Source organism: Phascolarctos cinereus, unplaced genomic scaffold (assembly GCF_003287225.1).
Source record: "Phascolarctos cinereus isolate Bilbo 61053 unplaced genomic scaffold, phaCin_HiC Scaffold_3;HRSCAF=262, whole genome shotgun sequence".
Lineage (NCBI taxonomy): Eukaryota > Metazoa > Chordata > Mammalia > Diprotodontia > Phascolarctidae > Phascolarctos > Phascolarctos cinereus.
The window spans coordinates 227,877,999-227,898,964 of NW_027555736.1; the positions used below are offsets into that span (position 1 = coordinate 227,877,999).

Consider the following 20,966-nt stretch of genomic DNA (forward strand, 5'->3'; position numbering starts at 1 on the left):
GCAGAACATTTCACCAAGCACTGTTTTGGTCCCATTCTCCTGATTTGGCCTCAGTCCATGGGGGAGGGGGGTGAGATGGGAGTGGACAGTGTGTGTCTTCCCTCTGGATGGAGGTAAAATGCTGATATTCCCATTGACACGCCACTGGCAGGCAGTCACTTTAAGCATTGATGTTGCAGATTTTTGCCAGATCCCCTGTCTGAATGGAGGCCGCTGCATCGGTAGGGATGAATGCTGGTGCCCTTCCAACTCCACCGGGAAGTTCTGCCATTTGCCTGCTCTTCAGGTGGACAGAAAGTTGCCAGAGAGGTCCCATCAAGTGGCCCCCGTGGAAGGCGCTTTGAAACAGTCTGTCTACATGTTGCCCCTCTCCAACCAACTAGGTGAGTGTGGGCTCTGAGGATGGCCAGTGATGCGGCTGGAGCCCTGAGGCTTCCCATCGCCCTTGGGCCCATTTCCTTTGTCCCAAGCCAGCCAGAGGGAGCATCAGCCTAGGGACCAAAGGCACGAGCCCTCAACAGTCTGGGAAGGGCTCCTGGTTTAGTAGCTGCCTTGCCTTCACTACTGTGAATGAGGCAGAGCTATTGAAGATGTCTTAATGGACCTAACGTGAGGAGATAACATTTTAGGAAAAGATACAATGTCCCACTGGCTTTTTTTTTTGTGTATCTCTAGCATCTAGCATGGGGCCTGGCATATAGTAAGCACTTAGTAAATGTTTGACTGACTGACTGACTGACAGACAGATAGACAGATTCCTATCGTGGAGGGATATGGGGGTGGGAAGCCTTATTCTCCTATGGCTGATCCTAACACTTTTCCCCAGCCTCCGTGAACCCCTCCCTGGTGAAGGTGCACATTAACCACCCTCCAGAGGCCACAGTTCAGATCCACCAAGTGGCAAGAGTTCGGGGGGAGACTGAGCCCCCTGAAGAGAACAGCGTGGAGACCAGACCCGCACCTCGGCTCCCCGCCCGACCTGGCCACGAGCAGTGGGACAGCAATACCATCACCTCGCAGACGAGGGAGCCTCCTCAGCCACCACTACCCTCTCTCCCCAAGCCTGAGGGGCTGCTTGGCTGGTGCTATCAGAACTCAGTGAATGACCAGGTGAGGACCAGCCTCTGTCAGACGCTGGCCCATGACTGCTTTGGTGTCTGTCTGGCCATGAGATTGTCTTATCCTTTCCATCCTTTCTTCTTCCTATCCTGCCATAGAGAATCCTAGATTCAAAGACGAGAGGAATCCTAAGAGGTCACCTAATCCACTTTTCTCATTTTAAAGTTGAGGAAACTGAGGTAATAAATGGCAGAGACAGAATTTGAACCTAGAGCCTCTGATTTTAAATCCATCACTCTTTCCATGGCACTAGGAGCTGGGGTGAGGGCATTTATTCTGATGCAGATCGTCAACTGCGGTGCAATTTATAGACTTGGAGAAATACCTGGGGCACTGAAAGGTATTAGTGACTTATCCCAGGTCACCCACCCAATATGTGTCAAAGATGGGACTTGAACCCAGGTCTTCTGTCTCTGAAACTGGGATCTCCCATCTTCTCCAGGTTGCCTCTGGCCTGGAACATTGTAGGCTTATAAATGCTTATTGAGGGCAGCTAGGTGGCTCAGTGAATAGAGCACCGGCCCTGAAGTCAGGAGGACTTGAGTTCAAATTCAGCTTCAGACACTTACTAGCTGTGTGACCCTGGGCAAGTCACTTAACCCTGACTGCCTCAAAAAAAAGGAAAGAAAAAGAATAATGAATGAGCAGGTTAAATGAGAGTAGCTTGGAGCTTAGCTGGGTGGTGAAATCTCTCAGGTCATTCTGCTCATTATCTCACATACCCGACTCCCTCCTCTGGAGGAGGGCACTTGGAGGTTGGTGTCTGGAAGCAGAGTCATCAACAGTCATGTTTTTCTGTCTGGGAAATCGTTTGCTTTCTTAGATCTCTGTCTTCCATACCTGCCTCCCCCATCCAGACTTTCCTGCTAGACTTTAGCCCGAGGGAAAACAGCATGGTCTAATAGAAAGAATACTGGCTTCAGAAGGTTCAAGCCCTACCTCTGATGATTCTTTTATGACCTTGGACCAATCATTTAGTCTCCCTAGGCCTCATCTGTGGTATAAGGGGCTTGGATGATATGGCCTCTGTGGTCCCTTCCAGCTGTAGATCTAGTCAGTCAACATACATTTATAGGCACCTGCTATGTACCAAGTGCTGTGCTAAGCCCTGGGGGGACAAAGAAAGGCAAAAGCTAGTCCTTGGCCTGAAGGTGCTCACAATCTAACAGGGGAGATGTATACAAACAACTTTGTATACACAAGACACGTATGGGATGAATTGGAGATAACCATCCAAGGGAAGGCATTAGAATTAAGGGGGATGAGTGAAAGCTTCCTGTAAGTGGTGGGCTTTTCTCCGGGACTAGAATGAAGCCAGGAGGCAGAGATGGGTGGAGAACATTCCAACATCTGATGCAGGGTAGACTCTGGGCTTCTTTTTCTCATTCTACAATACCCCTTTCTCTCTTCCTTTCCCTCTGAGGAGCCCCTGCCGGTTAGGGAATAACCGTATATGCCCAAGCTTCCCCCAAGAGCTGAGCCTACATGTGGATGATATAAAGGAGAAAAGGAAGAAGCAGGTTGATGAGTCCTCTTTGTCTTTCCTTTCCAGTGTGCCAACCCCTTGCGGGAGCTGACCAAACACGAGGATTGCTGCGGGAGCGTCGGGGCCTTCTGGGGGGTGAATACATGCGTCCCCTGCCCTCCCAGGCCAGGTAAGGCTCAGGGACAAAGAAGAGAATTTGGGTGTTCTGATGCACATTGCCTCTGGGCGCGGCTTGCAGGGCTTGGAAATGAGCCCATCTCTTTATTTCTGGTCCACTTGCCTCTAGGCAGGACATCTGAAAGTCTAGAAATAGAAACCAAGTTTTTAAAGTGGTGCTAGCTGGTGGTTGGAGGCCTGGTTCATCTTCAGAAGGGCTGGTAAGTTGGACCAGGAGATGTTTGGTACTCAGTCAGCTCACAGCTGGTTCTCAATGTTGTTTGTTGATCAAATATTTGTCTGGGTAGGTTTTGCTCCTCGTACTTTCTAAGGGCATTCCCTTCTGTGGATTCTGATCATTTAGCCTGAGTTCCTTACCCTGGACATTACCTTTTCCACCCTCCCCTTGGCACCTCTCTTAATCGTCTCCTTTCTTGACCTAGAGAAGGAGGGACATTTGCTTCTCTTTAACCCATGCAACAAGTTGGCAAAATGCCCCGTTACTTCCCTTTTAAAAAGTTTTATTGTTCCTTTAGTCTTTATATCATAGTCATTTCTTAATAGTCTTCCCACTCAACCCTGTGAGCCTTCCTGAGTTCAGAAGAGCAGAGTTCAAATCTAATCTCAGACACTTACTAGCTGTGTGACCCTGGACAGTCATTTAACCTCTGTTTGCCTCAATTTCCACAACTGCAAAATGGAAATAATAACAGCATCTACTTCACAGGATTGGCGCGGGGATGAAATGACATAATATTTGTAAAATGCTTAGCATTGTGCCTGGCACATTTGTTGTTCAGTTTTGTCTGGCTCTTCATGACCCCATGGACCATAGCACACCAATATTGCCCATGGGGTTTTCTTGGCAGATACCGGAGAGGTTTGCCATTTCCTTCACCAGGGGATTAAGGCAAACAGAAATTAAGTGACTTGCCCAGGGTCACACAACTATGAAGTGTCTGAGACTGATTTGAAATCAGGTCTTCCTGACTCTAGGCCCAGAGCTTTATCCACTGAACCACATAGCTTCCTCCTGACCCATGGAAAGTGCTTAATAAATGCTTGTTTCTTTCAGCTTCCTCCTCCCCACACCCAACCTTTCTCTTATAATGGAAAAATACTGAAGCAAAACCAAAGACACTGAGCTGGCCTCTATGAAGTATACAAGGCAGGATATGAACTCAGGTCTTCCTGATGTAAAGTCAGAAAACCTTGATTCAAATTCCACTTTAGACACCAGCTGTGTGACTCTGGGCAAATAATTTAACCTCTCTTTGCCTCAGTTTTCTCATCTGTAAAATGAGGGGTTTGAACTCAGTGGCCTCTAAGGTCCCTTCCTACTCTAAATCTGCATTCCTATGATCTAAGCTTCATGCTCTCCTTGCCTCCTCAGTGAGTCAGAGAGCTTGCTCATGGTCATGTTTGTGGGGGACCCTAAGTTAGGATCCAATGTAGATAGGGCAGATATGCTTTCTGGCTAAAGGGTTGCTGAGAGTTAGACTCTGCTGTGCACATCGGCAGAATAATGAAGGAAAAAAAGGAAATAAGCATTTCCATAGCTCCAGCTTGGTGCCAGGCACTGTGCCTGTAATGATGCTGGGAGCCCAGTGAGCTCTGTTCTTCTCCCTCACATCCATACATCCAGTGGGCTCTGGCACCCCTGGCCATATATGGAGTCTATTGCACCTCTAGAAGGCTTTGTTCCTACAGCCAGGTAGGGCCCCTCTGGGGGCCAGAGGTCTGCCTGAAAGCAAAATGTGACTGTCCTGCTTTGCATCTGAAACCTGTCATTTCTCCAAGCATTTTATACCCACAGTATCTTATCCAGACTCATATTTCCCTCTGGGTTGGCACATAGGAGCAGGAGGGGCAAGGCTAGGAGCAGCAGAGGCACGGAAAGGGGTTGCCTTTGGTTTGAGATCATGCAAGTAGCATTGACATTTTTTTCTCCTCTAATTCCATGGTTGCACTCCTTTAAAATTTTTTAAAATTTAACTTAAAAATTTTTTTAAATTAAAATTTAATTTTTAAATATTTCTGTTTAATTTTTTTTGGTTTTGTGATCCTTTTTGTTTAACATTTTTATTAATTAATTTATTTTTAGTTTTCAACAATCACTTCCATAAGCTTTTGAGTTTTAAATTTTTCTCCCCCTCCTCCCTCCCCAAGAAAGCATACAATCTGGTGTAGGGTCTACGTATACATTCTTATTAAACATATTTTCACATCAGTCATATTGTAAGGAAGACTTAGAACCAATAGAGGGAACCAAAAGAAAGAGGAAACAAAACAAAACAGAAGAAAAAAAGAGCAAATAGTATGCTTTGATTTGCAGTCAAACTCCATAGTACTTTCTTTGGATGTGGATAGCATTTTCCATCATGAGGCCTTTGGAGATGTCTTAGATCCTTGTATTTCTGAGAAGGGTTAAGTCTATCAATATTACTCATTGCACAATGTGGCTGTTACTGTGTACAGCGCTCTCCTGGTCCTGCTCATTTTACTCAGCATCAGACCATACAAGTCTTTCCAGGTTTTTCTGAAGTCAGCCTGTTCATCATTTCTTATAGCACAATAGTATTCCATTACATTCATAAACCACGACTTGCTCAACCATTCCCCAATTGATGGGCATCCTCTCAATTTCCAATTCTTTGCCACCACGAAAGAGCTAGTATAAATATTTTTGTACATGTGGGTCCTTTTCCCATTTTTGTGATCTCTTTGAGATACAGCCCTAGAAGTGCTATTGCTGGGTCAAAGGGTTGTTTAACATTTTTGTCACTCTCTAATGTCTCCCATTTCCTTTCTCCCCTCCCCCCTCACCTCAATCATCCTTTATAACAAAGAAGCACAGTTCTCCAACATGAAGTGATGTATTATAGTCTGGCAATATATACCCCATTCCATACCTATAGGCTACCACTTCATCATTTCTCTGGATTCAGGAATCCATGCAATTGATCGCTGCATTGATCAGAGTTCTGAAGTCTTTCAAAGTTGTTTTCTTTTACATTATGGAGGTCATTATGTAAATAAATTGCTCTGTTTTTGCTCAAGTCACTTTGCATCAGTTCATACAAGTCTTCCCCAATATCTTTGAACTGAGCATGGTACTGATTTGGGAGACAGAGAATCCTGCTTCTTTCACTTACTGCCTGCATAATATTGGGCAAATCACTTAACCTGCCATGCCTTCCTACTTTAAATCTGCATTTCTATGATCTATGCTTCATGCTTTCCTTGCCCCCTCAATGAGTCAGAGAGTTTCCTCATGGTCAAGTTCGTGGGGGACCCTAAGTCAGGATCCAGTATGAGAAGGGCAGACTCACTTTCCTCTTCTGGAAAAGGAGGGGATTGGACTAGATGGCCTTTTGAGGGTCTCTCCTAGCTATGATCTTCGTGTTCATTGTATCTTGTAGGATAATAACGTTCCATTAAGTTTATACACAACAATTTGTTCACTCATTCCCCTAATCTATGGGCATCAACTTTTTTTCAGTAGAATTAGCATGGATCTTCCTGATTACTCACCCTGTGGGTATTCAGCTCCTCCATCTTGTCTGATGACTTAGGAAGAGGACAGGAGAAATGAATGTTCTTTGTTTCATGGTACAAAGAAAGGTAGACCTGGTATCAGAAAGACCTGGGTTCAAATTCCACCCCCTTCTATTCCCTAGACATGTGACCTTGGAAAATTCACCTCTCTGAGCTTTAGATCCTTTAAGATCCCTTCCAGGTCTAAATTCATGATCATATAATTCTCCTCCCCCCCCCATCACCCCTTAATGACCTGGCCTGAGAGAAATTTAACTCCTGCCCATGCAGAGAACTCTCTGGGGTCCTGAGGGTACCTAGAGAAGGTATTCTTGTAAATGTTTAACAACTGGCTTTCTAGGGGGAAAATGTATGCTAAACACACTTTTAAGTTTAATTTGAATTTTTAACATTTTCTCCATCACTTTTTTTAAGTCTAGACAACGAACAAAACAGTAAATCAAGCCCTGATTTGTAGCATTCACTGGTTTCTAAGGTGTAAATGCTCACCTTGAAAAGTTAACAGTTGACTCTTCAAGTCTGTTGGACCTGGGTCCAGCACCCCACCGGTGCATAGCCATAGGGTCACTTGCCCCCCTGAGAAAAGGAGTACCTGAACCTTGGGCACTGCTTACCAGCTCCCTCCCTCCCTCCCTTCCTTTTTTCCTTCCCTCTTTCCTTCCTTCCCTTTCCTTCATTCCTTCTCTTCCTCCTTCCTCCCTCTCTCTCACTCTCTCTCTTTCTCTCTGTCTCTGTCTGTCTGTCTCTCCATGTCTTTTTTTTCTTATGCAGAGACAGTCCAGGATACATTTCCCCCCAAGTCTTCCAATTTCAATGGCCATTTATTTAACACCATGCTTGACATGGGGATACAAAAACAAGAGTCCCTACCGTCAAGGAGATTACATTGGGGGAGGGGATAATACACAATTAATACAGAGGGAATACTTGCTAGCCACTGGAGCAATCAGAAGATGCTTCATGAAGTAGAAGGCCCTTCTGCTGAGCCTTGCATTCTAGGCTTGGAGGCAAACTACTCTGAAGTCTGATTTTGGAGACAGCCACTTCCCACCACCCTCTGACACTGAGTCATTATTGAAGCCTGTTCTTAATGGTGAGGGAGATGCATGAGGACAAAGAAAGCTAGACCTGGTATCAGAAAGACCTGGGTTCAAATTCTACTTCCTTATATTCCCTAGATATGTGACGTCCAGGAAACTAGTCAATTCTGGATAGATGAGCCTGAATGGGTAGTAATAATGATAGCATTTATATGTGGTTTGTGAAACACTTTATGTACCAATTGCTGTCTCACTTGATCTAAAAGACAACTGAGAGAGGTAGATATTATTGTTATTCTTATTTTGCAGCTGAGGAAACTGAGGCTCTGAGAGATTGTGACTTGCCCAAGGCCACATAGCTAGTAAGTCGGTTTTTCTCAACTCCAACTCCTATGCTCTCACCACTACTATCAGCCTCCCAGAAATCCACTTTATAGAGGGCACCTGGGGATAACCATAGTGAGTTGCATAAGGGGTGGATTTGGGGATTGGACACGACACTGGGAGTGGGAGGAATAGAGAAGTCTGCATCTTAGTCAACGTGGGAGAGATGCCCTGACCAGGCCGAGGCTAGGTTTGAAGGAGTTCAGCACAGGGATGGGAGTATTAGTTTCATCCAAATGGAAATTCAGGAGCCATCGGCTGCTAATCATCGTTGAAGTGTGTCCTTCTTGTCTGGGTGCCCAGAAGCTGTCATGGTGGGTGGACCCTGAGAACTGGAAAACAATGGAAAGGAGAAGAAATGAGGCTCTTCTGCAAATACTCTGTACTGACTGACCTGGTACAGGCGCTGGGGCTCAGGGGAAGGAGAAGAGGTTGCCTTCTTGCTCACAGAGAACCCTGACACAATATTTGACTATGTTTCTGGCCATTGCCATGGATAACCAGGTTGGCTTTGCCACACACGCACACATACACACGCACACACACACACACACACACACACACACACACATCTCCATTAGAATGTAAGGTCCTTAAGGACAGGGACTGTTTTTGCCTTTTTCTTTCTGTATCCCTAGGCTTAGCATAGTTCCCAACACATAGTAAGCACTTAATAAATGCTTTTTGATTGATGGATCAACTCACAGAGGTTTCCTGAATTTGCCCCTGTTCAGTACAAATGGCCTGACATCTGGTCCTCAGCATGAACATCTATAGACCCCGACTGACCCTGACCCTACTTGGCTACTTCAGAAAATTCTCCAAATAACAGAAGATCTGAAACTGATAAATTAACCAGGATGTCACTTTTAATTCTTAGTTTAAATGCAACTGGCGGGTCTCATTACACCCAACTGCATGGCCTGGGTCCTATTTATAAGGGACATGAGAACAGACATGGGAGCCAGTGCCCATATTTTGCCTGGAGCAAAGGCAGCAAGTAATGGAACGCAGTGTTCTGCAGGGTGGTTTCCTATGAGAAACTACCCATAGGTCACCACTCAGCCTGTACCTTAAAGCCTAGGGTAGAGACTGGAACAGCATCCACAGATTCGCTGCCTCCCCCATAGCAGAACCAGACATTGCATTGTTGATTTAGCTCTTGGGCGTGGGTATATACACAGCCCCCAGACTTGGGTGGGTGCATAGTAACATCCTATAAGCCAATACATTTCTGGGAACTGTCCCACCCACCCCACTTCCCCCATCCCAGCAGTGTGCCAGCCGAGTAACAGCATCCGAGGGACTGAGCGGTCCAACAGGGTCCCTCAATTAAATCATTTCCAGTTTTAGACTTGGCCACATCTCACCTGATGCCCACAGACCTTCTCCTTCTTGCCTCCCCCCCCCCAATGGAGCTGGCAAGCTCTGTGCTGAGTCTGGAGTGCACATGTGTGCCGGGTGTGGGAGCATAGCTCCGTGACTCTGGTCAACCGCACCCACAGCCACACAGAGCTGCATTGCCCCCCCATTCCCTATTCCCCCGCCTCAGCTGTGAATAGCTGATGGGGCTTCGATGGCTCATGTTTCCCCTCCTGGTTAGGGGTCTCCTACAGTATTTGGTACATCTCAGGAAGCTGGCACCAGGATCCAGACCCCTGGAATGTCAAGCATTCCATCGCTCCTAGCAAGAAATAACAAAGACGAGGGCAATGTAAACATTTGCAAATGCATTAAAGTGCAGCCGGGCATTGTATAGAGAAGGAGCAAGACGGATGGAGAGCTTGTTTGGGTTGACAGGGTGCCAGGGACCCAACTCCACAGCAAAGCCCAGAGCTAGGGGATGTTTTTTCAAATCCCATAGGACATCAAGTAAGTGCTACTGTGTGAAAAAGCAGATTTGTGGAGAAAATGAGGGCAGGCCTTAGAGGGAGATCTAACACTAAGGAGGTGAAGGGGAATAAGCCCTAGGCAAGGCTTTGAGTTGTACAACATTCTTTGTGGTCTGAGATAAAGTTCATTAGCCCTCTAAGATGCCATCTTTCTACCTGTCAAATGGGGCTGACTGACTATAGGTAAAGTACTTTGAGCTCTTAGAAGTAAGGAAGAATCAGACCATGACATAATCTATTGCCAATAGACTTCTGGATTTCATGATTTCTAGTTATGCCTGCAGCTTTTTTTTTTTAAATTTTTAGGCAATTGGGGTTAAGTGACTTGCCCAAGGTCACACAGCTAGTAAGTGTCAAGTGTTTGGTCTAAGGTCAGATTTGAACTCAGGTCCTCCTGACTTCAGGGCTGGTGCTCTATCCACTGTGCCACCTAGCTGCCCCATGCCTTTTCGCTGGGCTGCTGAAGAAGGTTCTCCAAGAACGTTGGTGTCTTCTGATGTGCCAAACGTTTGCCATCATGATGATGGTTTTAAAGTCTCAGTTACAGTGCTCAGACATATCTGCCTTTTTAGAAAAGTTTCATTTCCTTCGGAAGGAGATCAAGGAATCTGGACTGCATAGTAATTCCTGCTCCTCTCTCTACCCTCCTGTCTTTATACGGACACCCTGGGTTGAGGGCTGAGTGACACATACAGAATGTGACCTTCAACACTTTCAGGATTTATCTCCTCAATCCATTGGGATTTATTGCAGTGTGTCGTAGCTCAGAGACTCATCCCCTCTTCTGCTGCTAATCCTTGGACAGCACATGGCTCTCAGAACATACTTTTATGTACTTTTATTGGTGCCATATTTTTTAGTTTTCATCCCAGAGAAAGAGGCAGACATCTGGATCTACTGGAAAGTTGGCTTGGCATTGGCTATGTCCACCCCAAAAGCCTCTTTTGCGAGGGCATTAAAGTTGGCACACAGTATACAGCTCACCCCAGTGGGTGGCAGCTTTTTTGCCATGAGACGCCCTGATAATAAATAATTTCTCCTAAATATCTAGGCTCCCTCTTGACCTTTCTTCGAGTTTCCAATTCTTCATTTCTCCTCTCTATAAGGAACCCTTCTGCATCTCTCCTATGTGACTGATTTGGGTCTGCCTGCCCATTTTTGTTGATTCACAGACCAGGCCAAAGAAAATCATCAAGAACTTGGGATATGAGATTTCTTTAAATTGTTTTTGTTTTCTCCCTAGTTACATGTAATTTAAAAGTCACATTAATTTAAAAACATTTTTGTGTGGTTTTTTTTTAGGCAATTGGGGTTAAGTGACTTGCCCAGGGTCACACAGCTAGTAAGTGTCAAGTATTTGAACTCAGGTCCTCCTGACTTCAGGGCCAGTGCTCTATCTACCACCCCTAAAAACATTTTCTGAGTTACAAATTTTCTCCCTCCCTCACCCCCCTTCTCCCTGAGACAGTAAGCAATTTGATGTAAGTTATGCATGTTCAATCATGCAAAACATATTACCACATTAGTTATATTGTGGAAGGAGACACAGACCCAAAGGGGAAAAAACACACACACAAAAAAAATACAGAAAGTGAAAAATAGCATGCTTTGATCTGCATTCAGACTTCATCAGTGCTTTCTCTGGAGGTAGATAGCATTTTTCATCAAGAGTCCTTTGGAATTATCTTGGATGGTTGTATTGCTAAAAATACCTAAGTCATTTATAGTAGATCGTTGTATAGTATTGCTGCTCTGTTTGTCCTTCATTCTCAGAGAGGACCATCACCTTTAGGAGGTGATGCCATGACATGCAAGTGAATTGGATTTAAGTGAGAGAGGGCTGTGCAAAGTCACCAGCCTCACTTTCTCCTCCAGAGCCATCTGGGTCCAGTGGCAAATATGACGGAGATGGCCCAGGAGGCAGTGGGGGACCTCGGCCTTTTCAAGCCAAGGTTTTTTAACAGGTCTCAGTTTGACTGAAGCAGCACCCATTCATTTCTTTCTTTTTTTCTTCTTTCTTTCGCAGAGTATTGCTGTTACTCTGTCCTGCTTCTGCACACTTCACTTTACATCAGTTCATATAAATCTTTTCAGGTTTTTCTGGAAGCAGCCTGCTCATCATTTCCTATAGCACATTAACATTCTATTACAATCATATACCACAACTTGTTCAGCCATTCCTCAGTTGATGGGCATATGCTCAATGTTTAGTTTTTTTTCTGTTACAAAAAAGCTGCTATAAATATTTTTGTACAAATAGGTCCTTTCCCCCTTCTTTTTTTATCCTTTGGGATATAGACCTAGCAGTGGCATTGCTATATCAAAGGGCGTACACAGTTTTATAGCTCTTTTAGCATAGTTCCAAATTGCTTTCCAGAATGTTTGGATTAGTTTGCAACTCCACCAACAATGCATTAGTATCCCAATTTTCCCACATCTCCTCCAACATTTATTATTTTCCTTTTCTGTCATATTAAACAATCTGATAGATTTGGAGTGGTACCTCACAGTTGTTTTAATTTGCATTTCTCTAATCAATAGTGATTTAGAACATTTTTTTAACATGATTCTAGATAGCTTTGATTTTTTCATCTGAAAACTGCCTTTTCAGGATATAAGATTTCTTAACCAATGAATACATGCCCATATGGTATAGGACAACATACTTCATGAAAGGCATATGTATTAAAACATACCCATGATTCCATGTCCTTGCCCTCATTGGGATTATAACTGAATAGAGCCAATTACAGGCTGAGGGCTAGACCACAGCCAACCAGTTGATCTGCTGAGGTGGCCAACTATTTTTAGACTTGACATTCACCTTCTCTGAAGATCATCCCTTTTGAGAAGGGAGGGAAGGACGGGGAGAGGGTCCCCAGTACCTAGTCCCTGCTTGCTAAGGGTAAGGAACAATTGGCTATGTAAAGGAAGAGGTCTTCTGCCCCTTTCAGCTCTAACATTCTGTAATTCTGTAAAATTGCACAGATGCTCTTGGAACAGAATGGGATCCTTTGTATTCTTAGATGTCTCATCGGTGAGAAGTGCTGTGTTAGAGCACCAAGTGACCCACTTTGTGCCAGGCATTGTCCTGGGTGCTAGGGATACAATGACGAGAACAAAGTCCCTGCTATCTCTCAAAGAACTTACCTTCTATTGGGAATAGGAAGCAGTGGCATGTACATATAGAATTACGTACAAAATAAATTTTTAGAGTGACTTTTAGAGTGACTTTAGAGTGATTTGATTGGCATAGGGAGCTCCCAGTGAGGAAATTCCCTCTGTCAATGAAGATCAGCACCCGCTTTGCAACCTAAGAGTCAAATAATTGCCCGGGGCACTGAGCAATTAAATGATTTGCCCTCAGTCCCCTGGCTCTCTCTGTATTATCCCATGCTGCCTTTGTACTCCTATAAGTAGAGGCTAAGTGGTTCATTGGATAGAGCACTGAGCCTAGAGTCAGGAAGACCTGAATTCAGAGCCTCAGATACTCTATGTGACCCTGCTCAAGTCATTTAACCTCTCTTTGCTGGAGAATCCACTGAAGAAGGAAGTGGCCAGCCACTCTAATATATTTGCCAAGAAAACCACATATGGCGTCATGAAGAGTCAGACATGTCTGAACCACAAAAGTATTTTAGAGTATATTAGCCTTTATTTCTATGTTTATTTATATACATAAGTCTGTGTATATATGTTGTATGGATTTATGTGTGGGTGTGATGTGTGTGTGTATGTGTATGTATCTATACATGGGTCAAATGGAATGGCCATTTTAGTCATTCTCTTACCATAATTTCAAATTCTTTCCCAGAGTAGTTGGACCAGGTCGTAGCTCCAACCACAGTGTATGACTATGCCTTTCTACAACCTCTCCCACAATTACTATTCCATTTTTTGGTCTTCTTTGCCAGTTTGCTGGGCATAAGAAGGTACTTTAAAACTTTAAAGTGCTATGTAAATGTTAGTTTTTATATGTTTCCAGGCTTGCCTCTGTCTTGGATTTGGGGAAGGTTATTCCAGGTGATAGCTGTGTTTGCTGATTCAAAGTTTGTTCTGTGCCCCTTACCGATTCTGTCTTTGACTGTTATTTGGATAGTATCCAGCGGGAGCTAGTCCTGGGGGAAACCAGAAGAAAAGTGAGGTTTGTCTGGCACACCTCCCATTCCCCTTTTTCAGTGTCCCTTTCTTTCATCTGGGCTCATCACCTCAGCCCATACTCAGGTACCCATGCTGCCCAGCGAAGTTCAGGAATCCTTTGGCCTCCAGAGTATTAGCTTAAAGTGTTAACCCCTTCTAGAATTAAGTGCATTTTAATATACCTTTAATACCTTTCTTCAAAATGATAAACAGTATTCTTCTAAAATCAAGGACTAACAGTATCTGTAGTGCTAAAACACCAAAAAAAATTTTCTATCAAGATGAGAGTAAAACAAAGATACCCACTGTCACTATCATTACTTAATATAGTTTTAGAAATGTTACCTAGCTTTGGTAATAAGACAAGAGAAATAAATTTGGGGAATGTGCATAAGCAAATAGGAAATAAAATTATCTCTAACTGAAGCTGATGTGATTGTTTACCTAGACAGCCCTAAAAAATGGAATAATTAATAACTCCAGCAAAGTAGCAGGATATAAAATAAACTCACAAAAATGAGGAGCTTTTCTGTATATTACTTTAATAACCCAGTGAGAAGAGATAGAAAAAGAAATTCCATTCAAAATAATGATAAAACGTATAAATTATTTGGTAGTCTAACTACTAAGATGTGCTTATATGAATATAACTACCAAAAAAACCTTTTAAATAAATGTTATTAATAATTAATAGATATTTTATTAATAAATAAAATGAATAAAAATAAAGGAAGACAAATAATTGAAGAGTTATTAACTGCTCATGGTTGGACCATATCAATATAATAAAATTGGCAGTATCATCTAAATTAATTTATAGTTTTGATGCCATACCAAACTACCAAGGAATCATTTTATAGGTTTAGACAAATCAATAAGAATATTTATCTGAAGGAACAAAATGTCAAAGGAAATTATGAAGAAAGTATGGCTGAATGGGGCCTAGTATCACCAGATCTCAAATTATACTATTAAGCAACAATCATTCAAACACTTTAGTACTGATTAACAAATAATAAAAGTTAATCAGAGGAATAAATTAGGTAGATAAAACCTACAAGTAACTGATCACAGTAGTATAGTGTTCAGTAAACACAAGGATGCTAACTACTGAGTAAGGATTCCCTATTTGATAAAAATTAATGGAGAAAATGGAAGACATCTGGCAGAAACTACTTAGACCAATACTTTATACCATTCTCTATAATAAAGGCCAGATCATATCATACACAAAAATTAGAGAATAAAGTAAAGAAATATCTTTTTGTGAAAGAAGGGCTAGAATTTTTAACCAAACAAGGGATGGAGATCATAAAAGCACTTGACAAATGTTAAAATACTATTTATAAACTATAAAATGAACCATTTTGATTGCATAAAATTTAAAAGCTTCTGCACAAGCAAAATAAATGCATCTAGCGTCATAGTGGATAGAACACTAGGGAGTCAGAAAAACTTGAGTTCAAATCTGTCCTCAGGCACTTCCTACTTACGAGACCCAGGGAAGTTCCTTAACCTCTATTTGCCTCACTTCTTCATCTGCAACATTGGGATAACAATAGCATCCAAGTCAGTAGGGTTGTTGTGAGGATTAAATGAAATAATAATTATAAAGCGCTTGCCAGTTCTTGGCACGTAGTAAGCACTATATAAATATTAGGGTTTTGTTTTTAATCGAATGGGAACAATTAAGGTCCTATTGCTAAGATAAAGTGCTAGATAAATATTAGTTATTATTATTATGCAAATATATGAGAAAAAGAACCATTCCTCAATAGATAAATGATAAAAGGATATGAATAGTCAGTTCTCAAATAAAACAACAAGCACATAAAAAATGTTCCAAGTTACTACTAATGAGAAAAATGCAGAAAAAACAATTCTGAGATTATACTTCATAAGCATCAGATTGGCAAAGATAACAAAAGAGGAAAATAACTATTGTTGGAGAGACAGTGAGTTACTGGGCAGTGACAGATATGAAAAAAGTATCAGTAAAACATTTTAAATTTTTGAAAAACACAATGTTAGCCTAGAACTTTTGAAACATGTTTGTTTCCCCAAAAGCTATTCTATTTTGATAAAGGAACAATTAAGATTTTAGATTTTAGAAAACCCCATTTAATATGTAAATGGGATTGTTTTATTTAACTGTAATCACAAAGTACACTATAATCACAAAGGCTGGGATGACATATAAAACACAAGTTTCTATATGTATGTGTGTCATATGTGTGCATATACATATATGTGTGTGTTAGGCGTACAATACACTATACCTTGTGTATTGTTAGATATCTATCTATCATCTATCTTTCTCTCTGTCTCTATATCTATCCATTCATCCATCCAGCTAGCTAGCTAGCTACATCCATCTATCTCTACTTCCATCTATCTATCCATTTATCTATCTCTATGTTGATCTTTCTATCCATCTACCTACGCATACAGTTCACATGCACTAGGAAGAAGGGAAAAAAAAAACACTTGAACTACCAAACAGGGTTATGAGATTACACATGTAAGAGATTACAAATTTGATTACATATCCAGTTGTCCTGATTAATATCTTCCTACTTGAAAGATGGAACTTGCTTCAGCTCTCCTCCAAACCCCTCCAAATACTCATAAAAAATGGCTCTAAACAAATTCTGAAGCAGCAGAACCCACAAAAAGACAGAGTGGAACAAATTTCCAGCCCAAGACAACCTGGATGATTGATCAGAAAGGTATATCGTGTGGGGCTAGGAGTGCAGCACAACGCGGTGTGGGCGTGCAGGCCGCAGTGAACATGGAGCAGGCCTCAGAGGACTGAATCTCAGGCAGCTGTGGAGGTTTCCAGGCTCCTCAATCCACCAATGCCAAAGACAACTTAGAAGGTCAGTGGGAAAAGTCTGTTTCTGTCAGTGCTGAGAGAGGAAGGCGGGGTTTCAGCTCCATTCCCCAAGAGCGTGGCGCTGGGGGGGGCAGCTGCTTCCTGAGCTTCCAGCCCACAGACTGAGGGGGAATCCAGTGGCTGATCAGAGAGGGACTGCAGGGATCTCTTTGCCGGTGCTGAGGCAGGAATCTCTTGCTTTGCCCATGTTTGGATCTGGGTCACAGTTTTGGGCGGCGGTGCTGGGGTGAGAAGGAGCGCTGGCACGGTGGAGCTTGTAGTGGAGGCACAGAGGAACCCCTCCTCACAGTTACGGGACAGAAAGGAATACCTGTGGTCACAGGCCAGGAAAGGAGTAAACACCTCGCCCCTTATCATACCACCTTGGAAAAACTGAAAATTTACAGGTCCCTACAAGTATCTCTGAAAACAGCTACACAAACCCCTGAAGCTTGGGACAGCACATTCTCCACATTGGAAGCAGATTCCTACCTTAACAAAGAGTTTAAAACTCAAGTAATTGTCCGGAATCATGAGCAAGCAGTGCAAAAAGAGTCAGACTATATTATCTTACTTTGGTGAAAAAGAAGATCAAAATATACAACCAGAAGAAGACAACAAAGTCAAAGCCCTACATCCAAAGCCTCCAAGAAAAATATGAATTGGTCCCCGGCCTTGGAAGAGCTCAAAAACGATTTTGAGAAGCAAGTAAGGGAAGTAGAGGAAAAAATGGGAAGAGAAATGAGAGTGATACAAGAAAATCATGAAAAACAAGTCAACAGCTTGCTAAAGGAGACCCAAAAAAATACTGAAGAAAATAACACCTGAAAAAATAGCCTAACCCAAATGGCAAAAGAGGTCCAAAAAGCCAATGAGGAGAAAAATGCTCTAAAAAGCAAAATTGGCCAGATGGAAAAGGAAGTCCAAAAGCTTACTGAAGAAAATACTTCCTTAAAAATTAGAATAGAGCAATTGGAAGATAGTGACTTTATGAGAAATCACGACACAGTAGAACAAATCCAAAAGAATGAAAAATATAGAAAACAATGTGAAATATCTCATTGGAAAAACAACTGACCTGGAAAATAGATCCAGGAGAGAGAATTTAAAAATTATGGACTATCTGAAAGCCATGATCAAAAAAGAGCCTAGACATCATCTTTCAAGAAATTATCAAGGAAAACTGCCCTGATATATTAGAACCAGAGGGCAAAATAGAAATTGAAAGAATCCACCAATCTCCTCCTGAAAGAGATCCCCAAAGGAAAACTCCTAGGAATATCATAGCCAAATTCCAGAGTTCCCAGGTCAAGGAGAAAATATTACAAGCTGCCAGAAGGAAACAGTTCAAGTAACTGTGGAAACACAATCAGGATAACACAAGATTTAGCAGCTTCTACATTAAAGGCACTGCAGGGCATGGAATATAATATTCCGAGGGCAAAGGAGATAGGATTACAACCAAGAATCACCTACCCAGCAAAACTGAGTATAATCCTTCAGGGAAAAAATGGTCATTCAGTGAAATAGAGGACTTTCAAGCATTCTTGATGAAAAGACCAGAGCTGAATAGAAAATTTGACTTTCAAATACAGGACTCCAGTGGAACATGAAGAGGTAAACAGGAAAGAGAAATCATAAGAGACTTATTAAGATTGAACTGTTTACATTCCTGCATGGAAAGATGATATTTATAACTCATGAGACCTTTGTCAGTATTAGGGTAGTTGAAGGAAAAAAATTATGTATTATAGTAGATAGATAGATAGAGGGCACAGGGTGAGTTGAAGATTAAGGGGTCATATCTGGAGAATAAAATTAAGGGATGAGAGAGGATTATACTAGGAGAAGAAGAAAGGGAGAGGTAGAATGGGGTAAATTATCTCACAAAAAAAACAGAAAAGAAAAGTCTTTACAGTGGAGGGGAAACGGGGAAGGTGAGAGGGAATGAGGAATCTTATTCTCATAGGATTTGGCTTAAGGAGGGAATAACATACACATTCAATTGGGTATGGAAATCTGTCTTACCCTACAGGAAAATAGGGGGAGAAGGGGACAAGAGAGCAGGGGGATGATAGAAGGAGGGCAGATTGGGAAAGGGGTAATCAGAAGTAAATACTTCTGAGGAGGGACAGGGTCAAAAGAAAGAATAGAATAAATGGGAGGGCAGGATAGGATTAAGGGAAATAGAGTTAGTTTTTCACAACATGTCTACTATGGACGTGTTTTGCATAACTGCACATGTACAATTTATATTGAGTTGCCTGCCTTTTCAATGAGGGTGGGTGGGAAGGGAGGAAGAGAGAAAATTTGAAACCTAAAGTTTTAAAAACATATGTTTAAAAAAAATGTTTTCACATGCTACTGGGAAATAATATAGGAAATGGGGTGCAGAAGTCTATCCTGCCCTACAGGAAAATAGAAGGGGAAGGGGATAAGAGAAGGGGGGAGAGATAGAAGAGAGGACAGACTAGGGGAAGGGATATCCAGAATGCATGTCTTGGGGTGGGGGAGGGGGAGATGAGGTGAAAATATGGAACTCAAAAACTTGCGGAAGTGAATGTTGAAAACTAAAAATAAAGAAATTTATATTAAGAAAAAAAAAGAAAAAGAAAAAGAAAAAAAATATCTTTCTACTTGATCCAGTTGGCTCCGGAGAAGAAAGTGAGGCTGGTGACTTTGCACAACCCTCCCTCACTTAAATCCAGTTCACTCACATGTCATGGCATCACCTTCTGGATGTCATGGTCCTCTTTGAGAATGATGAACAAACAACAATAACAACAATATGTTGTGACCTAATGTGTCATATCAATGTAAACTATTAGTTTTAATGTTTATCGAATGAAAAGCAATAGGACATTCTGACAGTCTGGAAGTGCTCTAGGTCATTGGGACCTAGAAGAATGAATTGCTAATGATGGAATGGCCATCAGTTGGGAAAAGTCTTCTTTTCAAGATCTATTCAAATCATGTCAAATAAGCAGCCACCCCTATTGCTCACTCAGAGGTATATAAATGACAAAATTATTCTTCCCTCTATACTTGGTGGCTGTTGAGCCATTTTTCTTCTGGTCCTCAGGGGGTACTGGAGCTAAAGCTATGGCCCATCCCTATTCTGGCCTCTCCTCTCCCCAAGCCCTCACCTCAGTCATGTATGGAGGCTGTTGGGCTCGTTGATTCAATCAGCTTCAGAACATCTTTGCTGCATGGGTATGGCAGATGTGGCTGAGGATGAATGAGCTGGAGCTGGTTAGGGATGGTGAACCCCTGCAGGTTCCTGTTAGATTCCTCTAAGCCCTCCCCTTGGGTTATGGCAGGATCAGTGCTCTTGTTCTCCCTTCTTCCCCTTGGCCTTATGGATGCCTCTGACCTTGTGACAACAACTGATAGGGATAATAAGCATTAGCGTGAGCACCTTTATGGGTGGGAGAGTGAACAGAGATTCTAGAGAACAGCACCTGGACAGTCTGCCTTTCCAGGCATTGGGGCATTTATTAATCCCAGACAGAGAGAATTTAAATGACTTCCCAAGGATGCCTAATGAGTGATTTGGGGGGTCATGATTGGGACCTGGGTCTTTTGGTTCCAAGTCCAATGCTTTATACCATATCATGTCTGAATGAATGAAGTCCTGTAGAAGCAGAGTGAAAGGAGTAGGAAGGGATTCAATGCAATAAGTATTGGGGGCAGCTATGGGGCACAGTGCACAGAGTGCCAGCCTTGGAGTCAGGAGGACCTGAGGTCAAATCTGGCCTCAGACACATAACACTTCCTAGCTATGTGACCCTGGGCAAGTCACTTAAGCCCATTGCCTAGCCAAAAAAACCCAAACCAAACAAACATTCAATTCAACAAATATTTATTAGGCACCTATTGAGATCTCTTGATAAGTGAGCCTTGATTGTCTTGGTGGTGGTGGTAGGGTCCTAGGTCCTATCTTGATGTGCTAATTCTTTAGCTCTTTGTAACATTGGGGAGGCACCACAATATGGTGAAGAGGGAATTCACTTGAAATCACAGTATCTGGGTTCAAATCCCACCTCTGAGGCTTTTTGCCTCTGTGACCTTGGGCAAGTCACTTAAGCTGGGCCTCAGTTTCCACATCTGTAAAATGAGAGGGGTTGAGTAGATGGCCTCTCAGGGTCCTTCCAGCTCTAAATTAATATTCTGTGAGAATTTGGAGATCATTTTGCGGGGTCACAAAAAATTTGGCTACAGGAAAAGGTTTCTGAATGCACAACCACCAAAAATTATTAAAAATCAAACATGTGATGAATTCAAGTTGTTTCTGGCAATGTTTGCTTGTATTACAT

The 20,966-nt window shown here is 42.4% G+C and overlaps 1 protein-coding gene across 1 annotated transcript in view; it reads left to right on the plus strand.

Moving 5' to 3' along the window:
- The window catches only part of LTBP2 (latent transforming growth factor beta binding protein 2), a 191,518-nt gene that overhangs the window by 87,859 nt on the left and 82,693 nt on the right, over window positions 1-20,966 (plus strand). The window contains 3 exon segments of the mRNA XM_020986296.2: window positions 180-383; window positions 827-1,110; window positions 2,672-2,774. Of these exon segments, the coding sequence (XP_020841955.1) occupies window positions 180-383; window positions 827-1,110; window positions 2,672-2,774 (591 nt within the window).